The sequence below is a fragment of the Natator depressus genome, chromosome 26, assembly GCF_965152275.1.
Source record: "Natator depressus isolate rNatDep1 chromosome 26, rNatDep2.hap1, whole genome shotgun sequence".
NCBI classification, from domain to species: domain Eukaryota; kingdom Metazoa; phylum Chordata; order Testudines; family Cheloniidae; genus Natator; species Natator depressus.
This window is the reverse complement of record NC_134259.1, coordinates 2,426,952-2,451,006: the sequence shown is the minus strand read 5'-3', so window position 1 is coordinate 2,451,006 and position 24,055 is coordinate 2,426,952. Positions and strand designations below refer to the sequence as shown.

At 46.2% G+C, this 24,055-nt stretch overlaps 2 protein-coding genes across 2 annotated transcripts in view; one reads left to right on the top strand and one right to left on the bottom strand.

Moving 5' to 3' along the window:
- ADGRA2 (adhesion G protein-coupled receptor A2) overlaps nucleotides 1-9,605 on the top strand; it is a 103,958-nt gene extending 94,353 nt beyond the window's left edge. The window contains exons 15-19 of the mRNA XM_074940267.1: nucleotides 1,935-2,062; nucleotides 4,076-4,199; nucleotides 4,524-4,669; nucleotides 5,306-5,395; nucleotides 6,102-9,605. Coding sequence (XP_074796368.1) covers nucleotides 1,935-2,062; nucleotides 4,076-4,199; nucleotides 4,524-4,669; nucleotides 5,306-5,395; nucleotides 6,102-7,299 — 1,686 coding nt within the window. The 3' untranslated portion in view covers nucleotides 7,300-9,605. The remainder of the gene's footprint in view (nucleotides 1-1,934; nucleotides 2,063-4,075; nucleotides 4,200-4,523; nucleotides 4,670-5,305; nucleotides 5,396-6,101) is intronic.
- On the bottom strand, nucleotides 8,567-22,640 carry BRF2 (BRF2 general transcription factor IIIB subunit). Its single transcript, XM_074940268.1, has 6 exons — nucleotides 22,582-22,640; nucleotides 22,150-22,312; nucleotides 18,954-19,013; nucleotides 18,273-18,594; nucleotides 10,535-11,686; nucleotides 8,567-8,627 (listed from the first exon to the last, which is right to left on the bottom strand). Exons 2-5 carry the CDS (start codon nucleotides 22,301-22,303, stop codon nucleotides 10,975-10,977), a joined length of 1,248 nt encoding a protein of 415 aa, XP_074796369.1. The 5' UTR covers nucleotides 22,304-22,312; nucleotides 22,582-22,640; the 3' UTR covers nucleotides 8,567-8,627; nucleotides 10,535-10,974.
- Between the last annotated feature and the right edge of the window lie 1,415 nt (nucleotides 22,641-24,055).

Sequence of the window (24,055 nt, the reverse complement as noted above, 5' to 3'; positions counted from 1 at the left end):
ACTAGCTGCTCCAAGAAGCAGTCATTTAAGGTGTTGAGAAACTTTATTTCTGCATCCCGTCCTGCGGTGATATGTACCCAGTCAATATGGGGATAGTTGAAATCCCCCATTATTATTATTGAGTTTTTTATTTTAATAGCCTCTCTAATCTCCCTGAGCATTTCAGAGTCACCAACACCATCCTGGTCAGGTGTTCTGTAATATAGCCCTACTGCTATAGTCTTATTTTTCAAGCATGGAATTACTATCCATAGAGATTCTATAGTACAATTTAGTTCATTTAAGATTTTTACTTCATTTGATTCTACGCTTTCTTTCACATATAGTGCCCCTCCCCCACCAACACGACCTGTTCTGTCCTTCTATTTTGTACCCTGGTATTACTGTGTCCCGTTGATTATCCTCATTCCACCAAGTGTCTGTGATGCCTGTTCTATCAATGTCCTCATTTAATACAAGGCACTCACGTTCACCCGTCTTATTATTTAGACTCCTAGCACTGGTATAGAAGCATTTTAAAAACTTGTCACTTTTTAGCTGCCTGCCATTACATGATGTAACTGAATGGGACTTTTTTTTTAATTTGACTGTTTCTCATCAGATCCTACCTGTATTTTATCATCTTCCATCCTCTCCTCCTTATTAGGACATTGGGAATCTCCATTTATAGATCCTCCCTTAAGGGATGTCTCTGTTCAAACCACATGCTCCTCCGTACCTGTCGGCTTTCCCCCTGCCCTTAGTTTAAAAATTGCTCTACGACGTTTTTAATTTTAAGCACCAGCAATCTGGTTCCATTTTGGTTTAGGTGGAGCCCATCCTTCCTGTATAGGCTCCTCCTTTCCTCAGTTCCTAATAAATCTAAACCCCTCCTCCCGACACCATCGCCTCATCCACACATTGAGACCCTGCAGTTCTGACTGGCCCTGCGTGTGGAACTGGGAGCATTTCAGAGAATGGTACCATGGAGGGCCTGGACTTCAGTCTCTTACCTAGCAGCCTACATTTGACCTCCAGGATCTCTCTCCTGTCCTTCCCTACATCATTGGTACCTACATGTACCACGACCAGCGGCTCATCCCCAGCACTGCACATAAGTCTGTCTAGATGTCTCGAGAGATCTGCAACCTTCACACCAGGCAGGCAAGTCACCGTGCGGTTCTCCCGGTCATCACAAACCCAGCTATCTGTTGCTAATGATCAAATTGCCCATTACTAATGCCTGTCTCTTCCTAATAACTGGAGTTATCTCCCCCAGAGAAGATTCTCTCACACTGAGGATAACCACATCATCATCATCTGGGAGGAGGGTCCCAACTATGGGATTGTTTCCCTCTGCTCCAGTTGGATGTTCTCCTTCCTTGAGGCTTTCATGCTCTTCAACAGCGGTGGGACCATTCTACTGGGTCCCAGAAAGTCTCATCTATGTACCTCTCTGGTCTCCAAAGTCTGTACCCGGTCTCTGAGGGCCAGGAGCTCCTTGCACTGAATGCATACATACGCCACCAGCCCACAGGGCAACTAATCATACATGCTGCATTGAGTGCAATAAACTGGGTAGCTCCCACTCTGTTGCTGGACTTCTGCCTGCATTCTCTTTTTACTCCTGAAGCTTGTTCCCTTCTTGGTGCTTTGTTTTTATCAAGCGGTGTTTTGACTTTTAAGTGCAAAGAATGGTAGGTGTATCTTGCCCCTGTTCACACTCCCCCTGTAAACTCCCTTGCCAAACTCCTGTTAGCCGCTCCCCCGCCACCCCTTCCAGCTGGCCGGGAGAGTAACAGTCATTGTCCGCTCATGCACAGGCTGTAGGCTACGGCAGCAGCAATCCCCAGTGGCCCTGGCATGGCAGTCTTGACTTAGCCAGCTTACTAGCAGCCCCCTAGTCCGGGAGGAGACAGATATAGATGTGAAACTAATTTTGTTTTTGTAACTAGGAACTCAGCAATTTCCCCAGTGAGGCACCAGGCCCAGCTGAGGTTCTGCATCCTGTTCTTTACACCTGCACTGCCCTCCTGCTGCTGTGCTTGTTCACCACCATCATCACTTACATCATCAACCACAGGTGAGCGGGGACATGGTGCGGTACTCTGTTAACCAGCTGCCACTTTCACCTCAGAGGTGGCTGCACGTCAGTGGTTTGGGGCTGGAAGGTTGATCAATACCCTCTGGCCCTTGGTGGAATGAGGGACCTGTCCATCAGCTTGGGTTTTTTTCAGACATGTTGAGGCACTAGCCAGCAGCCACAGCAGGGCTTAAGGCACTTCCTGTCAAATCTATCTTGGAGACTTTGCTCCAAGGTATTTTTAGTGGACTGAGAACCTGCTGGGCTCCTGTTTCCAGACAGAGGACACCAGAGTCAGTCAAACAAATTCTACTTTATTGTTCCCCACTGCACAGTAATGCACCCAGCATTCATCTTTCCACGGTAGAGTGGTTACTGCACAGATCCATACATTAGCATCAGCAATCCTGTTTTAAAAATCAAACTAAGGGTACCAGAAAGCTGGGAAACCAGAGACTGACTTGCTGGTCTAACTACGGTGTTGATTTTGGTATGGAGAACAGGCTGTGCTTGGTGGTCATTAATTTGACCCCCTCCTAACTAAACCTGAGAGGCACTGTCCAATCCCTGCCATGAAAAATGGTAGCCTTAACTATAAATGCTGTAGTTACGGCAAATGGGTTTGTCTGCCTCATTATGGATTCTATTCCAGTTGGTCTCTAGGATCAGTATTGGTTTATAGATTGGAGCATGTTTTCCTTATGCAAACCAGATTTTAGGGGCCACAGCCTTAGGATTGTTGTAAAATAGGGATCGAATTCATCCTTTCTCCCACTCTTGACTTCAGTAAGTTGGCAGGAGCAGGGACAGCCTGGCCCCTGGTGTAGAGTGCCCAGCACAAGGGGGAACCCTGAGGTGCTCCTTCCCTCCACAGAATACACCTAGGAGTAGGATATAAAAGTCTAGCCACCAGAGGTGTGTAGTGTTCAGTGCAGCCTGCCCATTTCTACTCTGCTTTTTGGAAGTCCGTACTGTTACCCATCACCCTGCCGGCAAGTTCTCCAGCTCTCTTCTCGGTCTGCTTCTTGTCCTCTCAGGAATCAGCAAATTCTCCTCTTGAGGGTGCTTAAAATCCTTCAGGCTCCCTTGCCTCAAGTTTCCTACAATAAAGCCCAAACTGATCAGCAATTGGAGAGCCACACCTTCTACCCTTTGCATTTCTTGCTAACACCTTGCAGGTTAAGGAATCCAGTATGGTTTAATTCAAGTAATATTCTTTACTATTAACACACTAGCATCATGGCTTGGCTTTTAAGAAGCCTCACATTTAAAGTCTGGAGTTTTTTCTAACACCTGACCAACTGCACGTGCAGAGTTCAAGAGGTGGGAGTCCAGCTATTATCTTTTCTCCTACAAATTACAGGAGCTCAAAATAGTTGTGTGCATGCTTAAAGGTGTAAATGAGGATTGCATGTTGGTTAGACATAGGCACCTAAACTGCTTTAAAAGTTTTTGAAAATCTGACACTGTAAATCCCAGTATTGGTCTGTCCTGGGTAGCACCTACCTGGAAGCTTCTTTCTCTATCTAGGTCTCAGCTCAGTCCTTGGAGACCTGGCAGCTGCATGCAGAGCTGGCTTTACTTAACTTCACCTCTTCACGCTCATTCTACTGCCCTTCTTTGGGAGCTTGCTTTTATGCAGTGTTGGAATACACTACCATTTAGCTGACTATGTCAATACATCCTGTGCCTTCAGTTATAGGAACACACCACAACTTAGGGTTTATTACTAAAAAGATGAACGCTCTGACAGTCTTAGTAAAACAATTCCAAAGAGACTGTGAAAGCTTCTCTTACAGCAATTATTCCAGTGTTGCTGTTGTTGACTCCTCTCTCCGAGGCACCTAGTACTGTTATAATTCAGGTAAATGCTCAGTATTTGGGAAGGCTACAACCCTGCCTCTGTAATATCTGTTTGCGAGAAGGGCCTTTCAGAACACACAGCCTGGTAGTGGTGAATTTAACCCCTCCAAGACAGCAGCTAATCAGCACCGCTGTGCGCCTCTCTTTCAGCACCATTCATATCTCCCGGAAGTGCTGGCACATACTGCTTAACCTCTGTTTCTACATTGCCATGACATCGGCTGTGTTTGCAGGAGGCATCACTCTGACCAACTACATGATTGTCTGCCAAGCAGTAAGTACAGCTAGGTCCTGGACAGCCCTAGGGAAAGCAGGCCACGTTATTCCTGGAGGGTCCATGACAGACCACTACCTGGTGTGTCCCAACTGGCAGCATCCATGTCTGAGAGGCCCTGGGCAGAAGTGATTGCTTCCTTCGGTGCTGAGCACATTAGAAACACAGATGGAAGAGAAAAACTGCAGCAGCAGCTGCAATGCATTTAGCAGAGCAGGCCTAAGTTTCCCACAGCCAGCCATTGTAACAGGTAAGCAGGCATAGGAGTTGTTGGATTCAGGCACTAATAAATTACTGACTGCTTTGTATCCTCTGGCCCTGTAGGTTGGCATCATTTTGCACTACTCCTCCTTATCCACTCTTCTGTGGATGGCAGTGAAGGCCAGAGTCATCTACAAGGAGGTGACGTGGAAGGCACCGCAGCAGCCGGAAGGGGACGTGCCCCAGCCAGCCCCTCGGCCCATGCTACGGTACAGCCGTTTCTCTTTGATGCAGCTATGACTAGGCTGAAGTGAAAGCAGAAAGACATGCTCAGGAGAAAGCGCTGACGTTGTCAGCTAGCTCTAGCATGGGGAGCCTTTGCCTACTGGACATGCACGTTTGTAAAAATAATGTTGGAAAGCCACATGCATTGCAGCTGTCTTTCCTTGAAAAGTAGCTGTGTGCTTAGGTTTCAGAGTAGCTGCCGTGTTAGTCTGTATCCGCAAAAAGAAAAGGAGGACTTAGAGCATGAGCAAGTACTCCTTTTCTTTGTGCGCTTAGGGTTACCTAATCCAGACACTTCTTTTCAAGCCAGTTTTCATTGCTCCTCTGGCTGGGCAATTTCCCTCAATTTATGCTTTCTAGCCCCAACCCTATTGTCACTACTACTGTTGTTATTTTAAAGGGTGCCATCTCTTCATAAGGAGAGGAAAGTGTGGTTCTCTCCCCAGATCCTCCATCTCAAATATGGCAGAGCCAGAGTTTTTCAAACTTCCCCCGAGACAAGAGATTTAGGAAGTTACAAGCAATTGAAGGGCTGAGAACGATTAGACAACAGGCACAGTCCTAAACAATTACATTCCCTGGGGACAGTGGGGTAACAATGGCTTTTGTTCATGTTACAGATTCTACCTGATTGCTGGCGGGATCCCCCTCATCATCTGTGGGATCACAGCGGCTGTCAATACCCACAATTACCAGGATAACAACCCCTAGTAAGTGCAACAGGAGCAGTGAATTGTTCCTTCCTTACCTTCTTGCTGCCTCCTCCTTCAGTCGCTAGTGCTTAGCCTCAAGTGAGGAGGGGGGACCTGGACAGCATCAGCAGCCTGGTGTTGCAGCTAAAACCCCCAATCCACTCTTATTTCAAGGCCAGGTCAGAATTCGTTACTTGGGCTCTTGCATATCCTGCAAGAGCACCTGAATGTTACCTCAGGCTGCTAGAGAATGGCTTCCCACCCCACCTTTGCAACAGCATGCACCAATAGGAAACGGCTGCAGGAAAGTTAGTTATTTCTGAATCAGAAATAACTGATCTTTCCATGCCATGATCCAACCCAATGAAATGGTTTGGGGTTTGAATTTAATCAGGCAGGTATGTTTTGTTTGCAAAGGTGAGAGCGAGCATCTACAGCAGGGAATTATGTTCTATTAGTGCCCATGCCAGTGAAGGGGAAATGCCCTTGTAAGCTTATCATCTATTCCTACAACACCCCCGTTCCTTAGTGACTGCTGATGCTGTTTCTGAACAATGCACAAGCCTTGTGCAGTGCTTACAGAAGGAATCTAGGATCCAGAAACCCATATTAATCCCAGCTCTGGATGTGTTTCCTTACCTGTGAATAGTGTCCCAGTCCTGGATATATTCACAGGCTGACCGTCAGGATGTTGATGACTCTTAAGCTCTTCTCTCCCCTACAGCTGCTGGCTGGTGTGGAGACCAAGCCTTGGGGCTTTCTACGTTCCTGTGGCTTTCATTTTGCTCATCACTTGGATTTACTTCCTGTGCACGGGGGTTAACCTCTGGTGCCAGTCAGAGAACCAAAAAGACCCTCCAGTGCCCCTCGAGACCCCCCCAAGGTTGGGTGGCAGCAGCAACCTGTTGACAGACTCAGGCTCCATTTCCGTCACCCTTCACTCTGGGACGCACAGTGCTGATGTGGACGGCGTCTACTCATTGAAGGTGCAGTTCTGGGTACTGCTGATCACCCATTTCCTGTACGTTGCGCTGTGGACATTTGGGGCCATGGCCGTGTCCCAGCGCTGGTACCTGAATGTCCTCTTCAGCTGCCTCTATGGGTTAACAGCTGTAGCACTGGGGCTCTTTATCTTCATCCACCACTGTGCCCGGCGTCGAGACGTGCAGAACTCCTGGTTTGCCTGCTGCCCATCCTACAGGAATGCGCTGCCCATGCAAGCGTATGTCCACCCAGGCATGGCCGCAGAGGAGGGCTCGCAGATCTTCATCGGCTGCAACCCCGAGGTGGCTCATTCCATCAAGTCCTCTTCCTCACCCAGCAGCACCAACTCCACCGTGGGCCACTGCAAGCTCACCAACCTGCAGGTGGCTCAGAACCAGGCAGAGAGCTGCCCCCCACCACGGCCAGCCTGCTACGAAGAGATGGAGACGGCCAGCAATAAGAACGCCAGCGCGGCCAGGTATGCTAACAACGTACATGGGCGCAGGACCCACAAGAGCAGAACTAAGCAGTACCGGGAGGGGAAGCACCACCGCTTGAAGGTGCTGCGGGGGCCTTCTTCAGATCACCCCTCCAGCGAGAGTGGGAGCCTCCACAGCAGCCGAAACAGCCCCCTGGGACCCAGGGTAGCAGCAGTGCAGGGGGGGGATGCTGCTCTGACCCAGTCTGAAGGGAGCGATGGTGGGAGCAGCAACCATCGGGTTCCTGACTTCAGCAGAGCTCAGAGGAGAAGCGCTAGCAGGGATAACCTCAAACAGGCCCACACCATTGAGAAAGAGACTAAGCGGCGATCCTACCCGCTTAACATGGCCAACCAGAACGGGGGGCTGAAAGGCAGTAAGTACGATATAAACCTCACCAGTGCAGAGAGCATGGCTGGCATGAAGACTGGCCTCTGGAAGAGCGAAACGACCGTCTAGAGGGCTGAAGGGCCCGGGCAGCTACAGTATCCTACTCCTCAGGCAACGGCACTGCTAACCGAAAGCATCTTCTGTCAGGTCGAATGTAACCTTCAAACCGAGTCAGGAGCCTGGGTGGTACTGTCCAGAATGTTTTAATTCCTCTGTCAATCAGCAGGTAACAGTGGGTCTTGTTCCACCTGGGTGCTGGAATGGAGAGAGTCAGAGCACAGCACATCAACAAGCCGCCTCTAATTCTCAGTGGGCGGAGGACACAGGAGTACTAAGATCTTAAGGTGAAAGACAATCACTGCAGTTGAGGAGCAATCTTATTTTAATCACTTCTGCATGTCACATGAGTGATTCTAAATGCTATTTTATAAATATACAGAAGGAAAATGTTTATTTTTCAAATCTATATTATTGTATGTATATATGTATAGACTGACTGGTAGCTGATGGAAGTGCCTCAGTGTTCTATGAGCAGTGAGTCTCCCCTTAGGAGTTTTGGCAAGAACTTACTTTTGCCATCCAGTGTTGGTTAGGAGACCAGAACTAGCTCCTTCATGCAAAGACACTGCAGTCGAGATGTCTGTTTCATCCTTACCAAAACACATTTTCAGAAAGAGAGACTGAAATGACAAGTATTTGATCTGACTGTTCTTAAATGTATATTTAGCCCTATGGGTTACTGAGCTACCAAAGTAAAAGCCATAGTTAAAAATGAACAAGAGGTAAGAAAAAGCTCCAAGCAAAGTAAATTGTCTGCATATGACAGACATTAAAATCACTGCAGGAAAACTGCTCTTGAGCTGGGTTAAAGACCCATGCTAGGCAAAAGGGCTTCCATCAATGAAACAGCAGGGGCATTATTTTTTATGTATGTTACACTCACTGTGAAAGCTTTTCATGCCTTGTGTGGCAGGAGTGCTAGCCACTCAAAAGGGAACCAAGGAGTTGGGCAGAGGTACAGATATCGATACTTGCCCTTAAATCCCATTTAGCATGTTCAAAAATGTTTAGTTTTGCTCTTGCAGCAAAACATTTAAATTAATGTAAATAGATAATTCAGAGTCTGCCCAGTCTAGAGCTGGTTCTATTATTAAGTGAAAAGAACCTTGTTAACTAGTAGGGCAATTGTTCAGGCCACACAGAGAAAAACTGAAGGAGTTAAGTGTCTATATAACTCAGCCTTCCTACAAAATTTTTAAAAGGGCTGGTACTTGTTTTTCCAATACAAAAAGTCAAGTACCTTTTTTCTAGTGTAAAATATAAAGAAGCTTCTTACCATAAATACAGACAGGTCCCAGAGCCTGGTGTTGAAAAGGAGCCTTCAGTAAAAATGTCTCCTAAAAAAAGGAAGTTTCTATTCAAAATAGTGCCCAGCAATAAGTTTCATGTTCCTGTTTTGTTGGCATGAGCTCAGATTTGCTGCCAATTCCACCACATGTGCCTGTCACTAAAGAAACACAGTGAGAAGTAATGAGGAGAAAACAGCCTGTGAGGCATTGAACTGGGTATTCAAACCCCCAGTAATTTCATACCCTAACCAGTGGATGAAGAAAGAAACAGCCCTTAGAATTCTCCTCTGTCCTGCTGTTTGCCTTTCAAAAGGAGTTTTGACCAGCGGTCAGCTGAGAAGAGAATTTTAGCCTTGTTCCTCTAGTCAGCAGGGAGACCCAGTGCCTTAGTTGTTCTCCTGCTAGTTTGGTTGCTTTTGTCCCACTTGAAATCAAAGGAGGATTAGAAGAGTGGGGCACATTGCCTTGGACACAGGACTAAAGCCAGGAACCTCCAGCACTCTAAGCCCAGCTCTGATACAGGCTCCTGTTTGTGGCTGAAGGCAAGTCACCACCTCTGTGCCCCTGTAAACATGGGTATCAACACTTACCTACCTCCCCAGGGGTTAGTTACAGACTGAAGTGCTAGAAGGCATGCATGGAGCCAGCACTCATGTCCACACCATTTCCGAAGAGATTTGGGGTGGAAAGATGCCGGAGTTAATGGATTATAAAGCACTTAAGATTTTTCCTCTATTTCTTCCTCTCCATTCTGAACCCCTTCTATTGCTGAAAAACCAATGGGCTTACACAGCAGTGCTACTACCCCCCAGCCTTTTTAGACTTCCCCCTAATTCAAATTACTTTTTAAATGTGCTTTGTATTTAATACAATTTGAATCTGATGCTGAACTTGTTATATGCTTGCTGCACTGTGACAGTATTATAAAAGCTTTGTATTACACTTATTTTGTCTGTTTACATTACAAGCAAATGACATATCAACAGAGCTTCTTGCAATATACATGGGGGAGGGAGCAGGGGAAAAGTGCCAAAGAAAATGCGTTTAAAGGGTTGGGGGGGGGTTGCATTTTTTTTATATAAACCGAATGTTTCTAGCAGATATGTTTTGTTTTAATATATTAAAGATTTGCAAATCTACTGAGAAGTGACGTTGCTTGTTCTAGGCCCTTAGTCCCTAATACAACGACAGACCCTTCAGCACAAGGTCATTTCTTTTATTGAATTTGGCTGTACTTAGATATCTACAAATGGTGCCATAATCATACAAAGAAAGGATTCAAAATTCCAGCAGCTTCACATAATAAATTTAACAGCCAAGGTCAGAACTGTTTTCCTTATTAGACAGAGGGAAACGCTAGCTTCCCAACAGTATTATTAGGGATGTCTCTGATATCCAACCCAACCCACTATCTGTCCCCAAGGCAGTGGCCCCAAGACTTAGATCTTGTAGCGTGATGCCCAAACAGGGAGTTTATTGCTCACCAAGGGAAACAGGCACTGCATTTTGAAAAAAGCCTTAACAGCAAATGAAGGTGGCAGTTCTAGTAAATCACAAACAATGCAGCTGAGCTCTAGTGGAACAAAATGGCAGGGTCGCACTTCGCTGGAAGGAACTCAAATTAACCAAGTGTTAACGCTGTTTTAGACAGGAAAAAAGTACTCTCTCTCTCCTCAGCACTTCCAAAGGTGGATGCATAACCCTGACTTTGCTCTGTAATAATTCATAGAAGGTTTGTGTGCCACTGAGCAGCCTTGAGAAATGAGCTGGCTGCCCTATTCAAGGCCCTCCTCATTCAAATAATCCTACATCTTAGTGCAGGGAATGCAAAGGGATTAGTCCTAACCAAAACCACACAGATTAACAGCCTTTTTGTCAAGCTGGAAGGGTCACACCCAGATACAACAGCAAGAAACCTGAATGCTTCTATTGACAGGCAAAATAGAATTACTTACCCACACTACTGCCACCACCTTCGATCAGTACACAGACAAGTTAGACTCACTTGTAAGGGCTGCACCGGGACGATGCTGGAGAACATCTGAATTTCAACAAAATAACTAACTAAATTGGTAAGAGAAGACCCTGAAGGCATTTCTGGCAGCTGTGATGATTATTTTTAACAAATCAAAGAGTTTCCCGAGGAAAGTCTCATTTAGCAAGTCATTCTGGTATTTTAATTTTCTGCCCCAGCAGACTAGGAGAGCATGTCGTCATTTCCTTACAACTCCTTCCCATAGCATGGGACGCTTGAGAGACCCCGTTATCCTATTTCTCCAGTGGGAAGAATGTCTGCTGGCAGTGCAACACAGACAGCTGTGCTGTAGAATTCCTACCGTTACTTCAGCTGGCCAGTTCTCAGTTCCTCTGTCCATGTTGCTCTTGGGAGCTCGGTTCAGTGCCAGGCCTGGGCCTTGCTGAGCTCCCGCATCTCCTCCTGGCTCCGCAGGTATTGCTCTATTTCGCTGTCCGAAATGGCCTCATCTCCAGTGATAGCCTGCTCTGAAGGGCTCAGAGCTACTGTTCGAAGTCTCTTCCTGGGGTTTATAAGGCATGGTGGCAGCAAAGGCCTCTGTACACTGCTGCATTTCTGTTTGCCCCCGGGGTGGCAGCCCTCCGCTTGGGTCGAGCCCCCTTCAGCTTGTGGTGAACACTCAGAGCCATCACCTGCTGCTGTGGCACTTTGATCCTCAGTGTCTCCTGAGCTAAAGGAGCGTCTCAGCAGGAAGTGTCGGTGCTGGAGCAGGTCCCCAATGTGTTTGACCACAGTCTTTTTGTCCACGTTGAGCACACGCAGCCAGGCCAGCTGGGAGGCCATTCTCAGGAGGATGTCGTTAAGCTCCTTCAGCCGCAGGTGGGCCGGTGGGGGTAGGTCTGTGCCCGCCAGCTTACAGAAGCGAGGGAAGGTGCATGTCAGGCGCCCCACAGGCTGCAGCGACTGCCACGCAAGGTAGGCCGCAGCAGTGACGATGGGAACGGGATGCCGGCCTGTCACCAGCCACGTCTCACTGGCCAGCTCCACAATCTGGATTGTTCGGGCAACCATCTTTTCCTTGTCCTCAGCAAATTTAGCAGGGATGCTGGCTGAACTCTGGAACAGCTTGAAACTGAGAGAGCAAAGAGAGCCCATTAGTTATATCATTGCACTGGGTATCAGAGATAGAAGGAAACCATTAGATCATTAAGTCCATCATGCTGCAAGGGCAGGGGAGGTATCAGGTATTACTGGGGCCCTACCAAATTAATAGTCCATTCTGATCAATTTCATGGCTAAAGCGTTTAATTGGTCAGTTTCAGGTCTTCAGATGTTTACATCTGAAATTTCATGGTGTTGTAACTGTGGGGATCCTGACCCAAAAGGAGGTTGTGGGGGGTTGCAAAGCTGTTGGGGCGGGGGGGAAGAGAGGGTTGCAGGATTGCCACCCTCATTTCTGCACTGCCTTCAGCATAGCCGTGCAGCTTCCTGCAGCCCGGGGAGGGTCTGATCCCTCCCCAGCCCAGACGAACAGCTAGGAGCCCCCAACTGGGGCACCCCCAGCCCTGCCTCTCCCACTCCCCTCCAATAGCTAGATTTCCTGGGGAAGATCTGATTTCACAGTCTGTGACGTGTTTTTCGGGGCTGTGAATCTGGTAGGCCCCTAGGTATTACATGGCCACAGCACTGTCTGAGGCTTCCAATGTGCAACACACATCGAAGTGTAGTCCTCTGTGCAAATGTCCTCAAACGGCCTTGGGTGGCTCCCCACCCAATTTGCTTGGGTTACACAGGTTATTACTGATATGTACAGTGCCAACAGCTGCCTAGGCCTTCCAGGAGAAATGCAGACCTCTGACAGGCTTTCCACACATTCATTTTCTGCTGTAGGTGAGTAAGGACTACACCACCAGTCCTCAGAAACAGGGAGAGAGGGCAAGAAGAAAGAAATGAAATGCTAGACAATCCTATGAGCCTCGAGACAACAGGAGAGAAGCAATAAGTCTCATGGCTGTTTAGATCACTCAGATTACAAGGCCAGAAGGGCTCTTTTTCTAGTCTGACCTCTTGTTTAACAGGTCACAGGACTACCCTGAATTAGTTCAGTTTGTATTAGAGCAGATGCTTTAAAAATCATCCAACATGAATTTAAAAATTGCCAGTGATGGAGAATCCATCACAATCCTTGACATTTTTCCACTGGTTAATTACCCTCACTGTTAAAAATGTGAATCTAATTTCTAGTCTGAATTTGTCACTCACCTACAACATTTAGGGGGGCACTGAGATACCATGGTGATGGGCAGAGGGCAAAAAACAATTTACAGTGCAGAAGGTATACAGTATGTGTGAGTAAAAGACACACAGAGGGCGATTCATAGATATTTAGGTCAGAAGGGACCATTATGATCATCTAGTCTGACCTCCTGCACAATGCAGGCCACAGAGTTTCACCCACCACTCCTGCAAAAAACCTCACACCTATATCTGTGCTATTGAAGTCCTCAAATCGTAGTTTAAAGACTTCAAGGAGCAGAGAATCCTCCAGCAAGTGACCCATGCCCCGTGCCCCATGCTACAGAGGAAGGCGAAAAACCTCCAAGGCCTCTTCCAATCTGCCCCGCAAGAAAATTCCTCCCCGACCCCAAATATGGCGATCAGCTAAACCCTGAGCATATGGGCAAGATTCATCAGCCCAATACTACAGAAAATTCTTTCCTGGGTAACTCGGATCCCACCCCATCTAATATCCCATCACAGACCATTGGGCCTATTTACCATGAATATTTAATTACCAAAACCATGTTATCCCATCATACCATCTCCTCCATAAACTTATCGAGTTTAATCTTAAAGCCAGATAGTCTTTTGCCCCCACTGCTTCCCTTGGAAGGCTATTCCAAAACTTCACTCCTCTGATGGTTAGAAACCTTCATCTAATTTCTAGTCTAAATTTCCTGGTGGCCAGTTTATATCCATTTGTTCTTGTGTCCACATTGGTATTGAGCTTATATAATTCCTCTCCCTCTCCGGTATTTATCCCTCTGATATATTTATAGAGAGCAATCGTATCTCCCCTCAACCTTCTTTTAGTTAAGCTAAACAAGCCAAGCTCCTTGAGTCTCCTTTCATAAGACAAGTTTTCCATTCCTCGGATCATCCTAGTAGCCCTTCTCTGTACCTGTTCCACTTTGAATTCATCCTTCTTAAAAACATGGGAGACCAGAACTGCACACAGTATTCCAGGTGAGGTCTCACCAGTGCCTTGTATAACGGTACTAAAACCTCCTTATCCCTACTGGAAATACCTCTCCTGATGCATCCCAAGACCGCATTCGCTTTTTTCATGGCCACATAACACTGGCGGCTCATAGTCATCCTATGATCAACCAAGACTCCAAGGTCCTTTTCCTCCTCCATTACTTCTAATTGATGCATCCCTAGCTTATAACTAAAATTCTTGTTATTAATCCCTAAATGCATGACCTTACACTTCTCACTATTAAATTTCATCCTATTACTATTACTCCAGTTTACAAGGTCATCCAGATCCTCCTGTAGGATATCCCTGTCCTTCTCTAAATTGGCAATACCTCCCAACTTTGTATCATCCGCAAACTTTATTAGCACACTCCCACTTTTTGTGCCAAGGTCAGTAATAAAAAGATTAAATAAGATTGGTCCCAAAACCTATCCTTGAAGAACTCCACTGGTAACCTCCCTCCAGCCTGACAGTTCACCTTTCAGTAGGACCCGTTGTAGTCTCCCCTTTAACCAATTCGTTATCCACCTTTCAATTTTCCTATTGATCCCCATCTTATCCAATTTAACTAATAATTCCCCACGGTACGGCACGGTATCAAACGCCTTACTGAAATCTAGGTAAATTAGATCCACTGCGTTTCCTTTGTCTAAAAAATGTTACTTTTTCAAAGAAGGAGATCAGGTTGGTTTGGCACAATCTACCTTTTGTAAAACCATGTTGTATTTTGTCCCATTTACCATTGACTTCAATGTCCTTAACTACCTTCTCCTTCAAAATTTTTTCCAAGACCTTGCATACTACAGATGTCAAACTAACAGGCCTACAGTTACCCGGATCACTTTTTTTCCCTTTCTTAAAAATAGGAACTATGTTAGCAATTCTCCAATCATACGGTACAATGATTCATTAAAAATTCTTGCTAATGGGCTTGCAATTTCATGTGCCAATTCCTTTAATATTCTTGGGTGGTTATCTGGGCCCCCCGATTTAGAACCATTAAGCTGTTTGAGTTTCGCTTCTACCTCAAATATGGTAATGTCTACCTCCATATCCTCATTCCCATTTGTCATGCTACCATTATCCCTAAGATCCCCTTTAGTCTTATTAAAGACTGAGGCAAAGTATTTGTTTAGATATTGGGCCATGCCTAGATTATCCTTGACCTCCACTCCATCCTCAGTGTTTAGCAGTCCCACTTCTTCTTTCTTTGTTTTCTTCTTATTTATATGGCTATAGAACCTTTTACTATTGGTTTTAATTCCCTTTGCAAGGTCCAACTCTACTTGACTTTTAGCTTGTCTCACTTTATCCCTACATGTTCTGACCTCAATAAGGTAGCTTTCCCTTGCTGATCAAGCCCTTCTTCCACTCCCTGTATGCTTTCTGCTTTTTCTTAATCACCTCTCTGAGATGCTTGCTCATCCAGCTCGGTCTACAACTCCTGCCTATGAATTGTTTCCCCTTTCTTGGGATGCAGGCTTCCGATAGCTTCTGCAGCTTTGATTTAAAATAATCCCAGGCCTCCTCTACTTTTAGATCCATAAATTCTTCAGTCCAATCCACTTCCCTAACTAATTTCCTTAATTTTTGAAAGTCAGCCCTTTTGAAATAAAAAACCCTAGTTGCAGATTTATTTTTGTTAATCCTTCTGTTCAGTTTGAACTGAATTAGCTCTGATCACTTGAGCCAAGATTATCCCCTACAACCATTTCTTCTATGAGGTTCTCACTACTCACCAAAACCAAATCTAAAATGGCATCCTCTCTAATCGGTTCAGCAACTACTTGATGAAGGAATCCATCAGCTATCGCATCTAGGAAAATCTGAGCCCTATTATTATTACTAGCACTCGTCCTCCAGTCTATATCTGGGAAGTTAAAGTCTCCCATGATCACGCAGTTTCCATTAGTATTTACTTTATTAAAAACATTAAAAAGGGCTCTATCCATATCCAAATTAGATCCTGGCGGTCTATAGCACACCCCAAGCACTATCCCAGGGGAGGCTCTAATAGTTTTCTTCCCCAATGTAATTTTTGCCCAGACGGACTCAGTCATATCCATTTCATTGCTTCTTATTTCTTTACATTCTACCTCATCATTGATATACAATGCTACTCCACCACCTTTACCTTTATTTCGGTCTTTCCTAAACAGCACATACCCTTCAATACCTGTAGTCCAGTCATGACGACTATTCCACCATGTTTCTGTTATCCCTAGAATATCTGGTTTCACTTCCTGCACCAGTAGCTCTAGTTCCTCCATTTTGTTACCTAGGCTCCTCGCATTGGTGTACAAACATCTTAATTTTTGCTGTTTGGCCTCACTCACATTCTATAACCTATTAGACTGGTATCTACACTGCCCTTCCTCCTACCCACGGCTGTATCCTCTCTTACTTCGTTTTTTAGCTCTCAATGCTAAAATCCAGTGTGGAGATTACCTGGACATCTCCCAACCATCTCCTCCAAATTCCTAGTTTAAAGCTTTCTTAATCAGCTGTGCCAGCCTCCATCCTAGAAGTCTATTTCCGTCCCTACTCAGATGAAGTCCATCCCGAGAGAACTGTCCTCTGTCCAGGAATGCCTCCCAGTGGCCATACATCCCAAAGCCCTCCTTATAGCACCACTGCCTAAGCCATGTGTTGATAGTCATAATCTTGTCACACCTTTGTTGCCCTTCTCTAGGAACAGGCAGAATCCCACTAAAGATCACCTGAGCCTCAATTTCCTTAAGCGTCTTCCCCAGCCTAGCATAGTCTCCCTTAATACTTTCCAGCGAGAATCTAGCCGTATCATTTGTTCCCACATGAAGGATAATTAGGGGATTCTTTCCTGCTCCCTTTAGAATCCTTTTAAACCTCAGGTCCACATCCTGTATCTTAGCACCTGGAAGACAACACACCCTCCTAGTCTCTGGATCAGCTCTGGTTACAGGCCTATCTATGAGATGAGAGACAACAAAAAGCAGAGGGATTAAAGAGTGACAGCACACTTTTTTAGAGATAGAAGAGAAAAGACTTAAATATCTTGTTTGTTAATACTTCTGGCTTTTCTAATTGCCAGCATTGCGAATTTCCCCTGCGCTCTAACACTCAAGATTGGGCTTTCTAGCTTCTACATCTCCAATATTAAAAAATTCTCTAACTGGAATGTAGTTTGATAATTTTATTGTGGCCAGTAGAACTCAGCTTGCTCACTAACAGCAGTACAAACAGAACAGAGCTACCATAATTAAACCAGATGAGCCAATAACCAGCTACACAGGGAGCAAATCTGTTAAAAACAGAGGTGATATTTATACTTAGTCACTTTTCTTACAGTAATGGCATTATAAGCCTTGTAGCTCATTCAGTGCATGACCAAACACACCTAGGAGTTAGGTGAGCACCGGCCCTTTTTACATATGGAAAAATGAAGGCAGACAGGTAAAGTCTCTCCACACCCAGTGACACACTGAGTCAACAGCAGAGTTGGGAATAAACACAAGTCCAGGCACCTGGCATGTCCCCTGCTCTAATCACAAGACAACACTGCCTCACAAGTGGCATTTTTATAGTACTTCATCCCAAAGCACTTTGCAAGCAAATACACAAGGATTGCTTCAGCTGACACTGAAATGCACTCTGGTAGAATGTGGCAGCTGTTTAAGAACACTAACACTATACAAGGTTCCCTGCCCTGACACACAGTATATCCAGGTAGAATTATATATTATAGGTTAGAGAAGCAGAATATAGTCTGCTTAATTGTAACCTAACTAGCAGTGGCACAAAAGGGGTTACAGATTTAGTGCCCAAAGAGATTTATTATTATTATTTATTTATATTACCATAGCCCCCAGGAGCACCAGTCATTGACCAGGACCCCCATCCTGACAGGCACTGTACAAAACACAACCAACTGGCCTCCCCCAGCACTCTGGGATCAGAAAAGCCACCTGAGAGTTGGCTTCCCATGCCCTGGCTGCAATTAACAAGTATCTTAGAGCCTCCCATCTCTCTCACATCACCAAAGGAGTGGTCAGTCTGGGGCAAAACAGGAGGCAGCTTTAGTTTGTATCTCACACCCCAGTCAACACAAGAACACATGGATATATTCACATGAGCACAATTCTTAGAGGAGCAAAGCTCCAGTTGTGAAACACCATGACCATAAGTTTAAATCTCAGGAGGATCAAAACAGCTCTTCACTGTTCTGAATCAGATAAACTGAACACGGGCCTTTCAGACAGGGCTCTAAAACAGAAGTGCCCTCTGCCATGTATGGACATTAAAGATCCCAAGGCACAAAGCTTTACCTAGATGTTCTGGCCAAAGCTACCCCCATTCCATGGTAGTATAACTTCCTGTGTCCATGGTTGTAGTCTTCCACCCCACAGTCGGCCGTGTTTTAGTTATGCCTATATCATTTGGATCCTCTATTATGAATGGTGTCCGACGGTTACATTACCTGTTAAGGTGTGTTTTCACCAGATCTGTCAGGCTCAGGGCTGGCACATCCAGGTCAAGCTCTTTCAGGATGCACAGGTAGACGCTGGCAAACAACTCCTTGTCTGCGTAGAGCAGGGAGCAGATCGTACCCATGGTCAGGGGCCAGTTGCGCTGCCGGCACGTGACAAAGACACAGCAGCCTACCAGAATCTCCTTCTTCTCCAAGCTGACTAAGTGGAAGGAAGGGTGTTCAATTGCTCGCTGGAAATAGGACAGGGCTGTCTCTTCAAACACAGCTGGGAGATAGAGGACTTTGCAGAGATCCTGGACACGCTTGATCCCTGTGGGAAAACACCATGATGCTTTTAACATTTGCACAAAATGTTTCTTTAACCACAGTGCAGCAAACACTCAGCCAACGCCAAGTGGGAGCAACTTGGCAGTGTGGCAACTTAAGCCTGATCAACTGCCCATGGCAACTTTTGGCCATTTCTCTTCATGCAGCTGGGAAGATTTTCCTGAAGGATCCCCTGGGCTCAGAACTAGTCACTTGTGAAAAGTTAGAGGCTCCCTGTGGTTTTCAGAAAAATTAAGGGTATGAGGAACAGATTGTACAATCTGAACTGTAGTCTCTTCTAGGCCAGAGCGTCATGCAGAGTCTTAGTGTTGCAAGAAAAGAATAATTAAAAAAAGCTCTCACCTCGTAGCTTACAGCGGCTCAGCTGCTCATTCTGGCCAGTACTCCGTGAATACGTCACTTCTGGAAAACAACAAGCATCAGGCAAAGCAGCCACTTTCAGGGGTGGAGTGGAGGGGGAGGTCTATGAGTGGTGCTATTAAAGACACCAGATTTCAGTTTCCAAGGCTGGTAATTCTCTTTATACCCATAGAACAGGTACCAGCAGCACAGACAATAACAGTGCAGGCTCTCTCAAGCATGCCTCATGCCATTTGCTTCAATCCTGAACTAAAAAGAGACCCTCCCTCACCCTCTAGGGTAAATGGTGTTCAGTTCTCATTGGCCATTCAATTCTTTGATTCTCTACAGATTGCCAGCAAAGGATGTAGTCTGACAGAGCTATTATAATTACAGTGACTACATTTATGAAAGTGGTGTACCAAGAACTTCTGAGCTTTAGGTCTGGTACACCAGATCTTCAAGTTTGAGACCCTCTACCATAACTGATGTGGGTCATGGATTCCTCAGCCTTGGGGAGAGAGGGAAAGGAGAGCTACACAGATACATACAAAACCTTTAAGCCAAATATAAATGCTTCCAGGACATATTTAGAGATCCCAAGTAAAACTATTTTTAGAAGAATAATCTGCAGCCTGCGCAATACAAACATCACAGTATTCACTTCAGCATGAGAGCCAGAAAGTGAAACTGATTAGTATATTTTCATCTGCAAACCAAACAAACCAGCTTACTAAAAGTTAAAGTTTTTTTTTTTTTTTTTTTTAAGAATTCATCCAAGGTTCTATTTGCACCACAGGCAAGAAAGTTTGTTTTTATGTTTGTTTTTTAAAATGTGTGATTTTTAACCTACCAGTGTCTCATAAGTAGGGCCCTCCCAAATTCACAGTCCATTTTGGTCAATTTCACGGTCATAGGATTTTAAAAATATTAAGTTTCATGATTTCAGCTATTTAAATGAAATTTCACAGTGTTATAATTGATGGGGTCCTGATCCAAAAAGGAGTTGTGGGGGGGTGTCGCAAGGTTATTGTAGAGGGGGTTGCGGTACTGCTCCTTCAAAGCCGGGCAACAGCAGGGCAAAAGTAAAGATGGCATGGTATGGTTGTGATGCTCTGTACCTCAGGGGAACACCCTGCACCCCCATGTTCATCCTTATAATAGGATTGTGTGGTATCCAATGCAAAGTTTGTCATGTCGGGTGTCTTTAGAAGGCTCATGATGCACTGAGCATTGTTGGTATAGTAATGTTATAGGTTGTAATTTCATGTATATAGTTATGAGGCTGTAAATGTGTCCTCATGGCTTAAAACAAGACCAAGCAAAACTCTCCAGGAGCAGAGGGGCAGTTAACACCTCATCAGGGCATGTATGGGATAAACCCAGCCCAGCCTCACAGGAACAAAGGACACTGGCCTAGGAAGCAGCAAAGGATCTGCTGGACTCTCGAGTGAGTCACCCCCCTTCCCTTGGTCATTTTGGGACTACGATAAGGTAATATTCACCGGACTCTGAGGGGGAGGGGCACAAAGCCAAGAGGGAAGAAAAAACATGATAAAAGGGAGAGATGTTAGCCATGCTTTTCCTCTCTCTTCTACCTCCATCTACAGACACCACCACCACGCGACTGAAGCACTGATCAAAGGGGAGAGGCTGGCTGAAGGGCAACCAGCCAGCCTGTGATGAGAAGCATCTAAGTTTGTAAGGCCACTGAAAGATTTAAAATCAGACTACAGTGTGTTTTGCTTTTATTTCATTTGACCAAATTTGACTTCTTGTGCTTTGACTTATAATCACTTAAAATCTATCTTTTGAAGTTAATAAATGTTTGTTTATTCTACCTGAAGCAGTGCGTTTGGTTTGAAGCATGTCAGAGACTCCCCTTGGGATAACAAGCCTGGTACAAATAAATTTCTTTGTTAAACTGACGAACTCATATAAGCTTGCAGCGTCCAGTGGGCATAACTGGACACTGCAAGACGGAGGTTCCTAGGGTTGTGTCTGGGACCGGAGATATTGGCTAGCGTCATTCGGTTGCACAATCCAAGCAGCAGCTGGCCAAAAGTGCACACTCACGTAGCTGGGAGCAGCTTACATGCTAGAGGATGTGTGTGAACAGCCTGGGAGTGGGGGTTCTCAGAGCGGAGCAGGATAAGGCCAGCTCCCAGAGTCGAGGATTGGAGAGATCTAGCAGATCACCGGTCCAGATAACACCAGGAGAACATCACAGGGGGGCATCGCAAGGCTATCATAGAGGGGGTTGCAGTACTGCTCCTTCAGAGCTCGGCAGCTGCAAGTAAAGATGGTATGGTATTCCCACCCTTACTTCTGCGCTGCTGCTGGTGGGGCGCTGCCTTCACAACTGGGTGCCCGGCCAACAGTCGCTGCTCTCCAGCCACCCACCTCTGAAGGCAGCGCAGAAGTAAGGGTAGTAATACTGCAAACCCCTAAAATAAACTTGCGACCCCCCTGCAACTCCTTTTTGGATCAGGACCCCCAATTTGAAAAATGCTGGTCTCCCCTGTGAAATCTGTATAGTATAGAGTAAAAGCACACAGCACCAGATTTCACAGTCCATGACGTGATTTTCATGGCCCCTATTCATAAGAGTCAAGTGCAGGTTTCACTGCTGCTATATCATGATTATGTTCCCTCAAAAGGTCATGGATTCCACGATTCTCATGTTTTTAAAAAATTCACAATTTTATATTTTGGCATTTTTACATGAACAGGTAGTCGAATGTTACTGCAGACAGCCAAAGCAATCGCTGTACATTGGAGAAATAAGTTAAAACCAGGACTACAGAAGCAAGATAAATGTGCAGAAACTTTCGTAATTAGGAATAGTAGTTTGTAATACAGCTGGGGGAAGGGAGTCAAATTTATGATCTCTCTGATTTGGGGGAAGAATCATAGGTGAAGAGATCTGTCTGGGCCTGCTATTCTTGCTGCCTTTGTAAAGTTTAAAACAGCAATTTCTCTCCTCTTTTTTCTGCACCGTTTTTAGGGCAAAAAGACTTTTGATTAAAATATTACCCATTACTCAGAGTTTTGTAGGGTTTTTTTTTTTCGGGGGGTGAGGGGGGGTTGTTTGTTTGAAATCTCTGCCTCCCTGTCCTCATGACTTTGCATGCCATTTACACAAAAGCCCTGCGGATTTTTACATATGTATGCAAACTAAAACCAGCCTTTGTTTGACCTTGTAAATGTTCTTCATCTTGGAAAGTGGTGGTCAAGAGCCCCTCGGTGAGGATAAACCCACAGTCAGCACACACCAGTTGGTTCTGAGCATAATGTGCGTCCTCCACAATCTCACAGGAGCCACAATCAGGGCATTTTCTCTGGCCCGACATCTTGCAAACCTGCAAGAATGAATGGAGACAGACCCTGAACTCTCCCTTCAGAGGGGCCCAGCTGTTCGAGTCAAGGCTGTAAAGGGGGCCTCAAGTTTCCCATCTGAACCACTTTTTAAAAATCGGGAGAGGGCAGTGCCCCCCCCCCCGCCTCAAGATCAACCCCTCGCTCCCCTGCAGCCCCCCCCTCAACCGCCCCGCCCCGCCCCCATGCTCACAACGCCCCGCCCCCTGGCTCCCCGGCCCGGCTCTGCCCTAGGGGCCCCCCAGACACTCACCTCGCCCGCAGGCTCGGGCCGCCGCCGCCGCCGCCGCAAACGGAAGTAGTCGCCTGCGCACGGCCGAGGGGGGGACTTTAGGTCGCTGCACCCTGCCCACGCTGGCCGCGGAGAGAGCCCTATCGCCTCCGTCACATCCGGTCCGTCGAACTGCTGCGTCCGAGTAGGGGCAGCACCCCCGCCAGCACGTTCCGCCCTGCCCCTGGGCAGGGGCTGAAGGGGGGCAGCGGTGCCGTGGTGTTGGTGCGGCGCTGGGACAAAGGGGTAGGCAAGGAGCCGGCCCGTGGCAGCCAGAGGCCAGGGCGCCTGTACCTCTTCCCACCTCGACCCGTGACAGATCGCTTGCAGGAAGGCTGCCCCAGGCTGGGGCTCCCATTGCAATAGCCCCCGCCGCCTTCCGTGCCCAAGCCTTGCACAGGAGTTATTGCAGAAAATCGACACTATGCAACTAACCCGTTAAGCCTTGAGCCATCTCCCCCCATCCCCTTGACACTACCGGAGAGGACTCTAAAGGGGCGCATCGGTATTACCGTACGGGACAGAAAGCAAAGTAGACGGAACTAGGGGACTGTCCGCTCACTGGGGTGTGGACCAGCAGATGGCACCCTCGCTTTGCATTTGCTATGCATCCGATGAAGTGAGCTGTAGCTCACGAAAGCTCATGCTCAAATAAACTGGTTAGTCTCTAAGGTGCCACAAGTACTCCTTTTCTTTTTTCTATTTGCAGCTAAGACACGTAAGGTAGCAACGCAACTCCTAGCCCTGGATCCATAGTATTTTTAGCAGAGGAATAGTAAACATGGCACACACAGGTAAAGTGACGTGACTGAAGTCACAAGAAGAGAACCCAACAGCCATGACCAGACCATTGCTCTAAACCAGGGGTTCTCAAACTGGGGGTCATGAGCTGTCAGCCTCCACCCCCCACCCCGCTTTGCCGCCAGCATTTATAATGGTGTTAAATATATATAAAAAGTGTTTTTAATTTATGGGGGGGGAGGGGTCCGCACTCAGATGCTTGCTCTGTGAAAGGGATCACTAGTACAAAAGTTTGAGAACCACTGCTCTGAACTGTAGCTCACAACTCCTGCCCTTGTGAACCAATTTCGAGCTAGCTTTAGGAACACTGAGTAAAGTGTTCTATAGTGGATCATACACTGCCTCTCCCAGTGAGGGATGAAAACCAACCCTTATAAAGTTAAAAGTGTAATTAAAAATGCCAGCACACAGTCTGAGTAAAATAAGGGGTAAGCAAAAGGGGATTTCCCTCTTTATACATGTGCAAAGCACTCAAGTACAAAAGGCGAGTCAGTTTCCAGGCAGGGGCTGCATGCAGCTGTGCATGCACTAGAACACAATGTACATATACAGTCCATATGTTATCCAACACACACTGTTTAGTCATCCAAGGACATGGATTAGAAGCTACTGAATTCCTGCATTCTGGCTAAATTGACTGTGTAGCTCTGGGCAT

Bases quoted from the DNA above. Each gene is read 5' to 3' on its own strand.
- BRF2 (XM_074940268.1), bottom strand. From the start codon at position 22,303: ATGTCGGGCCAGAGAAAATGCCCTGATTGTGGCTCCTGTGAGATTGTG. The intron at 18,595-18,953 runs GTGAGAGCTTTT...GTTTTCCCACAG, and splicing joins GAGCCGCTGTAAGCTACGAG to GGATCAAGCGTGTCCAGGAT. The intron at 11,687-18,272 runs GTAATGTAACCG...TTGCTCTCTCAG, and splicing joins GTGAAAACACACCTTAACAG to TTTCAAGCTGTTCCAGAGTT.